The 13,052-nt window shown below is 39.5% G+C and overlaps 1 protein-coding gene across 8 annotated transcripts in view; it reads right to left on the bottom strand.

Moving 5' to 3' along the window:
* The window catches only part of ALDH18A1 (aldehyde dehydrogenase 18 family member A1), a 50,859-nt gene that overhangs the window by 19,223 nt on the left and 18,584 nt on the right, over window positions 1-13,052 (bottom strand). For 4 of the 8 annotated variants that reach the window (XM_007478726.3, XM_007478725.3, XM_007478724.3 and 1 more), the window contains 5 exons: window positions 12,405-12,554; window positions 12,219-12,323; window positions 8,732-8,890; window positions 8,154-8,244; window positions 1,472-1,596 (listed from right to left, as the gene is read on the bottom strand). In XM_007478726.3, coding sequence (XP_007478788.2) covers window positions 1,472-1,596; window positions 8,154-8,244; window positions 8,732-8,890; window positions 12,219-12,323; window positions 12,405-12,554 — 630 coding nt within the window. The remainder of the gene's footprint in view (window positions 1-1,471; window positions 1,597-8,153; window positions 8,245-8,731; window positions 8,891-12,218; window positions 12,324-12,404; window positions 12,555-13,052) is intronic. The other 4 variants (XM_056801919.1, XM_056801917.1, XM_056801915.1 and 1 more) reach the window with 1 other exon arrangement.

The raw sequence follows: 13,052 nt of genomic DNA, 5'->3' as shown, positions 1-13,052 counted from the left end.
TCAGGCATAAACTCCTGGAAATTTACACACAATACTGTGAAAAAGACAACAATAATCACAAAAAATACACAAGCAAATAAACCTTAAGGTGGACTCTGAGCGGAGCCCAGTCAGGAGGTGAAGGTGGGTTCATGATTCTCAGTTTTACGAATCAGTGACTTTATTCCCCAGAAAGGCAGGAAGGGATCTTGTGAAGAGCTTGAAATGACAAATAGGGAGGTTTACATTTGATCACAGAGGTAATAAAGAGCCACTGGAGTGTACTGAGTTGGGGGAGGTGACGTGGCGACTCTCACACTTCAGAGAGGACCAGTTTGGTCGCTGCATGGAGGACAGGCTGGCGAGGAGAGTGCTGTGAGGCTGGGAGTCTGGCTGGACACCTACGATGATAATCCAGGTGGCAAGTGATGGATGAGAGAGATGTGGAGGTAGAGGTCATGAGAGCTGGCTAGTGACTAGAGAGTAGGCAGGCTGACACTGAGGATGCCCTGAACGGTTATAGGAAAGTTCACAGGAGGTATGAGTTAGTGGGGAAAGAAAAATGAGTTTTATTATGGACAAGCTGCGTCTGGGAAGACTCTGGTGGGACTTGGGAGAAAAGCCAGGGCTGCATGTACAGAACTGGGAATTATGCACAGAGATAAACCAGGGATCCAGGGGGGATGATATGGCCGAGTATACCAAGAGAGACGGCCAGAAGAGACCCTTAAGATACACCCCATTCGTGTAGATGACATGAATTATTATCTAGCAAAGGAGACTGAGAAGGAGCTGTCAGGTAAGCGGGGAACCTGAAGAAAGAAGAATCACAAAAATCTGGAAAGCAAAGAATTGCCAGAAGACAGTCAAGAAGACTGAAAAAAAGGCATTTTGACAATTAAGAGAGCCTTGGCAACGTGGGATGGAGACGTTTCAGTTGAGTACTGAGGCTGGAATACTGCAGAAGGTTTAGAAACAGCAGTAAGCTGCAACAGTTAATAAAACTATTTTTGAATGTATCATTTACTTGATAGAATTATCCAATGATCTCTATATGGAAAATGGACTAGAGAGATAGTTTCTGTTTTCTGGATAAAATGTGCAAATCCCCAAATACCATAAATTGTAATGATTATCTCATTAACATAATGAAGTTACTTATCTTGCTATGAAAAATAACACCTGATGAAAACTCCAGGAGTTCTCTGTCTCTAAAGATTCTTTTTTTTTTTTAAACCTTTACCTTCTGTCTTGGAATCAATACTGTGCATTGGTTCTAAGGCAGAAGAGTCGTAAGGGCTAGGCAATGGGGATCAAGTGACTTGCCCAGGGTCATACAGCTAGGAAGTGTCTGAGGCCAGATTTAAACCCATCTAAGATTCTTAAGACGAGAGCTGAAGGATTCTATAGAAAACTTTAAGACATTAGACATTTTAAAGTGCTTTAAAACAATTTTATTTTATAATTAAACAATAGCCAATTCTCTTCCTACCTTGGCCTCCATGCCACCCAGTCCCACTCTAGACTTGGTTCCAAAGGTCACAGACTGCTGGTCTCCAGGGTAAAATATATCAATGAGTTTGGAATCATCTGATCCTGGCGGTCTGTCAAAAAGACCTGAAATGAAGATTGTAAAGTCCCTTTATGCTATATTTTATACAAGAGAAATAGTAAAACAGGGCCCAAAGCAATGCCATATCATGCATACTGGAGAGCTTCCCCATTGGCCTCTTCACCAAGACATACAACAACTCCAGCAACAGTGGGAGAACAGGAGCATTGAGTCTTTGAAGTCCACCCAATTAAAAAATCAAAATGAATTCATCCATTAGAATATCATCAGAATACATCTTATGAAATAGATTAGTTTAATAAACAGATTTAAAAAAAAACCCACATTTCAGCTTTCTAATATCACAAAGCAAATGAACTGTTGCCACTCCCTCTGAACAGGTAGATGACAGTAAAAGACCTTGAAGAGTCCTACATTATTATTACACCATACCAAGCAAGGTAAAAGAGTAATGCAACCATTAACTCACCAAAATCTTCAGTTTATCACCAAAATAGCCAAAAGAATAATCTCCCCAACTTCATCAGTAAAGCAAGACTTTATATATATATATAAATATATATATATTTATAATAATATATAATCTATATAATATATTCTATAATAATATATAATAATATATAATATATATAATTCTGGTGTTGAAAACTTAGACACACTTTATATATAAATATGTATATTTATATATAAATAGGAACATTTGTCTATATATAAATAGGAAATATGTATAAATTTATACATATAAATATGTATATTTATATATAAAGTGTGTCGAATGAAAACTTATTCATATATATAACTATATAAATAAATCAAAACTTATTCATGGCCAACACCAGAATTCAAGACTCTTGATACACAATTTGATGCTTGGGTATTACCATCATGCTATTTATACTCCTTTTTATAAAGCTGCAGGGTAGATAATTCTCATCAAAAGTTTTCTTAGGGTAAGGGGCACCTATTATTATTCTGATTTTCTACACTCACACACTTTCCTTTAATCACTGCCCTAATCCACCTCAGTGAAATGCATATGATGAAACTCCAGGATGTCCCAGAGAAAGGACCTTATAGAGCAGGTAGGTAATGAAGTGAATAGAGCACTGGGCCTGGAGTCAGGAGCCCTGGGTTCAAATGTGACCTCAATAACTTACCAGTTGTGTGATCTTGGGCAAGTCATTTACCCACTGTTTGCCTCAGTTTCCTCATACATAAAAGTGAGAATAGTAATAATACCTATTTACCAGGGTTATTGTGAGGATCAAATGAGATAACTAAGTGTAAAACACTTAGTACAGTGCCTGGCACATAACAGGTGCTATATAAATGCTGGTTGCTGCTATCAGTAGTAGTATTACAAAGGTGATACTTTATAATAAACACTTGATTGATAAAAACGGTAAGAGAGCTACCTCAGCACAAGTGTTAATGGCTGGCATGGAGCAGGGTTTGACCTCGATAGCTTACAGAAAGCATTAACCTGGTTTAAAAATCTAGAGACCAATTCAGACTATTAACAGCTGGACAAATGTGTCTCCTAGAATCAGATGTCACCTTGCCAGTCACTCTCTGTTCCTCACACATCTTATCAACTAGCTCCTGCAATCTCAGTTTATTCGTTAATCTGTATCAAATGCAGTGTCTTAACATGGTACCTTCCATAATGGTGTTCAGTAAATATTTGTTGACTGACTCACTGAAATTCATTCTTTTTGGTGCCACCTCAAACTCTCCAGAGTTGAGAAACCATCATGAAATGCATGTGCTCTCAGGAAAAATGGCCTCCAAATCCATCCCAGCTAAAGGGATATTATCTCTGAGCAGAATCTCTCAGTCCAGCACTAATCTGCTGAAACTCAATCATACACAAGCCAGCAGACCCCAACCTGGGTCAGGAACTTGCAGAGCTTCTACCAGAAGGGTGGGGGACAGACTCTCCCTTGTTCACACCAAGACCTGCTGGCCCTCCAGACTGAGCTATGAAAGCAGCAAAAGAATGTAAAAGTATAGAAACATGGGCCAAAGATCAGCCACCCTTCCCCTGCAGAAGTACACAGAATCTGGCACTGATAGAAAGTCCAAAGTCAAAAGGAGTTAAGTTAAGCTAGAGTAACAAATAACCCGACCATAAAGCATTATTATAGTGATTGGGAAGGTCAAGACACAAATTCAAAAAACAAAAATGACTTGGAAACATTTAAAAGCAAAACCTCAAATAAAAATGCAGATTGGGCACAAGCTCCACAAGAATTCCTAGAAAGGTTAAAGAAAAATTTTTTTTAAAAACATTTTAAAAACAGAATGAGAGCTATGGAAATGTAATGAAAAAACTAACAGCTTGGAAAAGGAGGTGCAAAAAACTCATTAAAGAAAAACAACTTACTGAAAATTAGAATTGGTCAAATGGAAGATAATGACTCCAGGAGACAAAAAAAAATCAAAGACAAAAGGCTGAAAAAATAAATATGAGAAATATCTCATAGGAAAAGCAACTGGACTGCAAAATAGATGAAGGAAAGAGAGTTTCAGAATATTGAACTACGTGAAAGACATGAACAATAACAAAAGGATCCTAGACATAACATTTCAAGAAATTTTATAAGAAAGCTGCCTAGATATCTTAGAAGAAAAGAAAAAATAGACGCTGAAAGAATTCATCAGTTACCTCCTGAAAGAAACCCCCAAATGTAAACTCCTAGGAATGTTATGGCCAAATCTAGAACTCCCTAGTTACTCCCAGTAAATGAAAAAAAATATATTGCAAATAGCCAGAAACAAAAAATTCAGGTAAAAAAAAACAACAAGAAGAAAACTATTATCAAAAATGGAAAAGAGAAATTCAAAGCCAGGGAAGCAGAAATATAAGCAATTATTAGGAGTTTATTTCACCTAACTATAAGCCAATGAAACTGGTAATCTAAATGAAACACATGCATATTTACAAAAGCATAAATTATCAGGGAAAAGGAAACAATAAATAACCTTATTTTGGAAAAAGCAATTAAACAAGCTATAAATGTATTTCCAAAAGGGAAAAAAAAGTCAAGACTAGATGGATTTTTTAAGTGAATTCGACCAAACATTTAAATAATGATAATTCCAATTCTACATAAACTGTTTGAAAATATGGGCAAAGAAGGGATCCTACCAAATTCCTTCTGATACAAAGGATTTTGACACCTACACCAGGAAAAGTAAAAACAAGAGAAAAAAAACTATAAGCCAATTTCTAAAATGAATATTGATATAAAATGTTTAAATTAAATATGAACAAGGTGACTCCAGCAATATGTTGTGCTATACCAGGAATGTGGGGCTGGTTCAATAATAACAAAACTGACCAAAAAAAAAAACAAACGAATTGTCTGATTGGTTTGGGGTTTGTTTTGACCCTTACCTTCGGTGTTAGAATCAGTACTTTGTACTACTGGTTCAAAGGCAGAGCAGTAAGGGATACACAGTGGAGGTTAAGTGACTTGCCCAGGGTCACACAGCTAGAAGTATCTGAAGCCAAATTTGAATCCAGGACTTTCTAGTTCTAGGCCTGGCTCTCTATTCAATAAGCCACCTAACTGCCCCCCCCTCCACCCCATTCTCATTAGAAATATAGAAATAAATGGAGCTTTCCTTAAAAGAAGTAGTATATCTAAAACGAAAAGCAAGTATCATCTGTGATGGAGTTAAGCTAAGAAGTCTTTCCAACAAGATCAAGAGTGAAGAAAAGATGTTCATTATCAACATTACTATAAAGTATTTTACTAGAAATGCCAGTTAGAGCAATAAGACAAGAAAAAGAAATTGAAGAAATAAGCATAGGCAAAGAGGAAACAAAATGATCACTTCTTCCGGAACATAGCATTAGGGAGTGCACAGCAGCCAGATTAAACTATTTTGGACATGTTTAACAAAACAACCCAGATAGTGTTAATTTGTGGCTTCCTAAATCTACACGTGACCCTCAGAGATCCATTTCTATTTGAATTTAAAACTAGGCTTGGAAAACCCTAGTCAACTAAAAAACTAACTGAAGCAATTAACCCACACAAGCCATCTGCATTTCTGTATATTACCCACAAAATCTAGTAGAAAAAGAAAAAAGAAATTCCATTAAAAATAACTGCAGAGTGTAAAAAACACTTGGGAGCCCAGCTGCCAAGACACACATAAGCATTATGTGATCACAATTACAAAACACTCTTCACCTAAAGACATCTAAATACTGGAGAAATGTTCATTGCTATGGGTAGGCTGAGCCAATGTAATAAAAATGACAATGCGACTCCAAATTCATTTACTTATTCAGTGCTATACCAATCAAACCACCAAAAAATTACTTTATGTAACCAGAAAAAATAATAACAAAATTTATCTGTAGGAATAAAAGGTCAAGAATATCAATGAAAATTAAAAATGTGAAAGAAATGGACTACCAATACCAGATCTCAAACTATGTTGTTATAATTATCATGACAATCTGATACCAATGAGCACAGCAAATCTACTGTTTGATAAAATCCAAAGATCTTAGCAACTGGGCAAAAACTCACTATTCAACAAAAACTGTTGGGATAACTAGTAAATAACCTGGTAGAATAACATCTCAGACAACCTCAAAATGGACACATGATTTATACATAAAAGGTGGTATCCTAAGTGAATGATGGAACAATATAAGAAATTATCTCTTAGGTCCATGGCTAAATAGAGTTCATGATTAGAGAGGTTCACAGGATGTAAAATGGATAATTTTGATTAAAAAATTTAAAAAAGTTTTTGCATAAACACAACCAATGCAGTTAAGAAAAGCAAGAAACTAGGAAGAATCTTTACAGCAAATTTCTCTGATAAAGGTCTCATTTCAAGATTACAGGGTACCAAATCAGATTTATTGAGTTGCATTTTTCTGATTCAAGAAACAGAGCCATTCCCCATATGACAACTGTTCAAAAGATATGAACAAACAGTTTTCAGAGGATGAAATTCAAGCCATCAAGAGCCTAAATGGTAATGGCAATGATGGACTTCTTTGGTTCACCCTTGATCTTCTTGGAAAGACTTCTACTTTAACTCCATTACAGATAATACTTGCTCCTGGTTTTAGATATACTGCTGATTTTAAGTAAAACTCCATTTATTTCTATGCTTTCTATGCTTTTTAGCGTTTTAAACAAAAATGGGTATTATATTTTGCCAAAGCATTTTATACAACTGTTAAAAAATTCTCTAAAACACTAATAATTAGAGAAATGCAAATGAAAACAACTCTGAGGAACTCCCTCACACTCATAAGATTGGTTAAGATGACAGAAAATGAAAGTGGCTAATGCTAGAAGAGTTGGAGGAAAACAGGCACACTAAGGTATTGTTGGTGGAGGGGTGAAATGGTCCAATTACTGTGGAGAGCAATTTGAAAATTATGTCCTCAAAGCTATTTAAGGGTGGATACCCTTTGACCTGGTGACACCACTATTAGATGTCTATTCTGAAGACATCAAGAAAGAGGAAAAGGATCCATATGCTCAAAAATATTTATTGATAGCAGCTCTTTTTAGGGTGGCAAAGGACTGGAAAAAGAGGGGTATTTATTCATTGGGTAATGACTGAATAAGTTATAGTATATAATGTGATGGAATACTATGGTGCTCAAAGAAATGATGATGGAGGTGATTTCAGAAAAACCTAGGTGGACTTGTATGAACTGAAAATAAAATAAAGTGAGCAGAACCAGGAGAACAATGTATACAATAACAACAATATTATAAAGATGGGGGCAGTTGGGTGGCTCAGTGGATGGAGAGCCAGGCCTAGAGATGAGAGATCCTGGATTCAAATCTGGCCTCAGATACTTCCCAGCTGTGTGACCCTGGGCAAGTCACTTAACCCCCATTACCTAGCCATTACCACTCTTTTGTCTTGGAACCAATACTCAATATTGATTCTAAGATGGAAGTAAGGGTTTAAATTTTTTAAAATAATATTATAAAGATAACAAAGAATCTTTTTCAAAGCCTTTGTAACTTTAACCAACAGAACACATGATGTAACATGTTATCTACCTCTAGATAGAGAGCTGATGGACTCAAAGAGTGCAGACTGAATTCAGAACTGAAAATAAAACTGGCATTTTCTTTAAAAAGGGAGGGCAGAACGATCACCCTAGTGCAAATATCAATAATATGGAAATAGGACTTGATCTATGACACATGTAATACCCAGTGGAATTGTGAGTTTGGCTATGGGAGGGGGGTTGGGGAAGGGGAAAGGGAAGGAGAGAACATGAATCTTGTAACCATGGAAAAATCTTCTAAATTAATTAATTAAATAAAACTCTCCAAACACACACACACAAATAAAAATAAAAATCTCTTCAAATCTAAAACAAACAAATAAATAAAAAGCTAAAAATAAATCAATAAATAAAAAGGGAGGGCAGGGCTAGAGCCATCTGAGAAGCAGGTGGACCAAATTCTAGAAGGAGGATGAAAATGGAGAGAGGCGCAGCACTGGGTCTGAGGTTCCAAAACCATGAAGGAAATCTAGACGGTACTCGGAGGATTTAGAGGTGGCCACAAAGGAAGAGGAAAATGTCATCACGTACCTTCTACATCTGAAAGGAGAATCAAGAGATCAGTTTTCATTTCCACAGCCAGACGGGCAGCCAAGCTGTCATTATCTTTAACACTAATGACCTAGAATTCAGATAAAATGTCATGAATCAACCATACTGTCTAAGAAGGGAGCCAGATAAGCAGTAAGCTGTGCTCAAATAGCAAACAAACAAGAGAGCCAAAGTCCAGGCAGCATAAGCGACATAGCTTTCTTTGCCCAATCTTCCTGAGACTCAGAGGGCCAGGCCTCGGGTGGCCTGTTTGCTCTCTGTGCCTCAGTTTCCTCATCTGTAAAGGGAGGGGCTGAACTACGTGCCTTCCCAGGTCTCTTCGCCCAACGCCCAGACTCTGGCCCTCTAACTCCCCTCCACTGCCCAGGGTTAAGGAGCTGCGATCCCACACACACCGCTCGATTCTCGGGCAATGCCTTCTGACGACTGGCTTCTCTGAGGAATTCCCCTCAGAGTGACTCTTTCACTGCTTCCTGGCCTTGGCGGGATTAGTATGAGCAGCAGAGGCAGGCATTAGTGGCTCCAACGGGCTCCACCCACGGGAATACTTTACCCACATTTACCCCCTGCAAGTCACTATTGGGCTCAGCTGGGGGGACAACAGCATCATTTGTGTTGACAATCGGAACAATGTTCATTCGAAGGAGCTCACTGAGTGTCTCATTGAGGTTCCGGCGCTTCTGCTCATCGTGAAAATCTAAGTTGGTCACTAAAATCTAAAAGCAAACAAAGAAGAGGCGTCAGCGGAAGATGCTGCAGCCATCCCCCGGCGGGGAGGATGCGTCGGAAGGACAGGGAGGGGGCAAGTGAGGGGAAGCGACAGGCTTTGGCATCACGGACCTCTGTGCCCGTCTGGCGAGCCCTCCTCTGAAGCATAGAGTAAAACCCACAGGATCAGAACGAAACCCCATTTACTAAAACAGAATGATCCAAACATCTTTGAAAACACGCTCGGAGTGCCTGGGGAAGAACTGGGGTGCGTGCTGGAGCTCAGGCGTCCCTGCATACTTTCAGAAGCCTGATCAATCCTAAGCATGCATGACCAATCATCAAAGGACTGGAACTCCCCAAAACAACAACTGGATCCAGCCTCGAGATTTGCAGAATACACATAAGGGAGAGTAGAGAAATACTAGCCCCTGGGACATTTATTGAGCACCCTCTTTGCCACTCTGACTCCTAACACCATCTCGTTCTGCTGAAAACTGTTGTAGACTTTAGTGCTGCTCAAGAGCCTCTCAGATGATCCCCTGCTCCTGTCTCTCCCCTCTCTAGTCCATCCTCCATACACATAAATGTATGTAGTATAACAAGCGGGGAGCTGGGAGAACCCCAAAGTCCTGGACAATCTGGTCACCAGCCCTGCCTCTTCTACATACTGGTTGTATGATCCTGGGTAAGGCCCCAGAGAATACCTGAAACTATAAGATGCCAGTAAATGCCCATTTGTATTGTAAAAGAAGCCTCTTCCATGGATATTCTCCATACTAATGAAATAAGAAATCTTGTCCCACTCTTTTCCTCCCAAATGGAGGTACTGTCTGTGCTACATATATTATGGGATTTTTCCTCCCCATTCTTTCCTCCCCTTTTTTTCTCTTCTTTTTTAAATAATATTTTATTTTCTTCCTAATTACACATCAAAACAATGTTCAGCATTCTTTTTTTTTTCACTTTGAGTTCCAAATTCTCTCTCTCCTTCCCCTCCCTGCGTTGGTATAAGAATCTGATGTAGATTTCATACATCAATTATATAAAACATTTTCCCATATGAGTTATTTTATAGAAGAAAATGTGAACCAAAAAAGTGAAGAAAATAAGTATTAGAGTTTTTAGGAAGATGAAGGCAGATATGTATATAAATTCATTGCAAATTTTATTAAGTACTACATTTATCTCAGCTGTTATTATTATTTGTTTTTTCTGCTATCTAAATAAAATGCTTCTTGCTGTTATTTCATAAAATAAGAGTGGGAAAATGTTACATATAGAGTAGAGGGGTACTGAGAGATCTAATATCTACCACAGTCCATGTCATGGATTTCATCCTCCCATAAATGGCAGCAAAGCTATCCCTAAGCTTTGACTGATCCAGGAGCAGAAGTTCTAGAAATGAAAGGATAAATGTATTGATGGCAATGGGGAGTACAGAAAAGAGTCAAGTTGGTAACAAAAAAGCTCTTAAGAGAATGGAGGAAGAAAAGTTTGAAAAAAGTCCCCAAAAGTTCTCTCAGTAAAATGTTCTACAAGTCACAGAGCCACAACCCTAACTGTGGAGACAGGAAAGTGAGTCCCAAGAGAGAAGTGGGTAAGCTTGGATGAGTAAATCAGAGACCTAAATTCCCCCAACGGGAAAAAAATGAGACTTATCAGGCCTGTTTAGTTCTTTGACAGTCACACAATTTACTTAAGATTCTGAAAGCTACTGACAAAGGCCTTTTGTAAAGGAGGATTAGAGAAAATCTGAGGCCACAGGACAAAAGTTAAAGTTCATTTGGAGATAAGAACTTGAGTAAGTAGTAGGAGTAAGAAACCCAGGAACTGGTGTGTATACAGGGATATTAGTGAACAAGGTAAAACACCTGTATAATGATGTTTCCGTTAAAGTACCAAGATATCAGGTATTCTGACAAGTTTTCAATGAGGAAAGGAGACACATTAAAAAAGAGATAAAGACAAAGCTGGAAAAAAAAACAGACAGACAGAAAAATCAGAAGTACAGAGGGGGAAAGTAATCCAAAAAAAGGAGAGAAGACACAGATAGAAAAAGTCAGCGATTATGGGTGACTTCATAGGTTTTGTGGCCAATATACTCCATGTTCCCTGGGGCTGTGGGCATTAGAAGAGTTGTCATTGCCCTTTGAAATACTCATGGGCTTTTCAGCAACTTAAAATACCTTTTGTGGCTCCTCACTGTCTATAAGATAAACTAGAAACTTCTCAACCTGCCATTTGAGTGACTCCAGCACCTAGATCTGGTCTATCTTTCTAGTGTTAATTCATAACTGCTTAATTACATGGGTCGATGGGGGTAGGATTGGGAATGCAGACTCTAAACGATCACCCTAGTGCAAATATCAATAATATGGAAATAGGTCTTGATCAATGACACATGTAAAATCAGAGTAATTGCGCATTGGCTACAGGGACTGGGGGGAGAAGGGGAGGGAAAGAACATGATTCGTGTAACCATGGAAAAATATTCAAAATTAATTAATTAAATAAAAATGTTCAATTCTAGTGTTAGTTCATGCACACCAAGCTGAACACTGACCAAACAGGTCTACTAGTCACATCCTGATCTTCTCTGGGTTTCTCCTGAATGCCTGGTTTGTCTGCACCATCTCCCAACTCAGAATCAAACTCTGTCCTCATCCTGAGGTGCTGAAACCCTTCCCTGCCTTCAAGGACCGCTGGTGGTGCTGCCTCGTCCAGAAGGCTTTCCTGACTCCTCTTTCCTTTGTGTCTGCCCTTCTGTGCTGGCTGTTCCTGGGCGCTTCGGTGGGACCTATTTATATTGACCTAATTTATACATACTTATTTGTGTTTGTGTACCATGACCTCACTAAACGGTGAGCTTTCTTAGGAGAGGGAATATAACCTTTTAAAATCTTCCTTTTTTCACCACCGAGCACACAGAAGGCACTTAATAAATACCTAAGTGAATCCATGAGTTCTGCAATAAAATCGACTTGTCTGTTTTTATTACCAAAGAATTTCTTTTTTTTTAGTGTTTACCAAAGAATTTCTGAACTACAAGAGACCTCAGCAGTCCTCTAGACTACTTATAACAAAGAAAAGCAGAATCTTCTTAAAGGTAGGGCAGACATGTTGGGGATGAATGGGAGACTGCCTGGTTTCAGTCCAGGCTCCTGCATGCACTGGGGCCGCTGGACAAGGTCTATGAGCACAGGGCCAGGCACAGTGGGTGCTGAATAAAGGCCTGTTCCTCCTACCGTGAGCTACGGAATACACAGAGCAGCTGAAGAGGAACTTCTGGACGGTTGGGTCGCTGTGACAGGCCTGCCTAGGAGGAGCTCTTACCTGAGCAACGCAGATGCTGTACTGTGAAAACATCGCCTCGTACAGGGCCATCAGCCCGCTCTGCCCGGCCGCCGCACAGGCCCGCGCCTCTAAGACAGGGATCGCCTGCAGCAGATCCACAAGACACGTCATTAGGAAGGACAAGGGGATGACTGTAAGCATCCTGAAGGGAGCTCAGGGACCCACCATCTCTTTGAGCTGGTTCTGTCCTGTATGGAGGGCTTGCCGGACGCTCTGGGACAAGAGGATTTCCTGGCGCAGTCGCTGCTTCCCAAAGGCGACTGCCCCGCTCGTGACCAGCATCATCTCTCGGCCTTGGGTCTGGAGCACCGACACCTGCCAGAGAGAGGAGAAGTAAGGCCCGGCGCGGCTGGACGAGGTGATCTCTGAGGTCCCCTTCCAGCCCCGGGATCAGCTCTAAAACAGGGAGGCCAAGGCAGGTCCCCTCACGCACACTGCAAAAGCTGCTCCCACATCTTTACATACTTATCTTGATTTCAGGAACAAAAGCATTTGTCAGTCTACACCCGTCCCCAGAGTCTCCTTAAGGATGTAATTCCTGCACTAATCAAATAAACCAGGTGAAGGCCAGTGATTTCCTGCCCTGCCCTATGAAATCCAGACGGGGTGAGAAAGTCCAGAAGATTCACCACCATCAGACTATTTAGTGCTATCTAATGCCTGACCTTTATTTTTTTATTAATCATTATATTTTTATCATTATTTTACTGAGAAAAATGTTGTGATTCTGAAGTATTATACCGGCCCTGATCTAGTGATTGGTTCTTGCCATGCATCCCGGGTTTCCTAGAAGGGGGCCTGGTAGTTTGTCAC

This window comes from Monodelphis domestica, chromosome 1 (genome assembly GCF_027887165.1).
Source record: "Monodelphis domestica isolate mMonDom1 chromosome 1, mMonDom1.pri, whole genome shotgun sequence".
Classification (NCBI taxonomy): domain Eukaryota; kingdom Metazoa; phylum Chordata; class Mammalia; order Didelphimorphia; family Didelphidae; genus Monodelphis; species Monodelphis domestica.
This window is presented reverse-complemented; position numbering and strand designations above follow the sequence as displayed.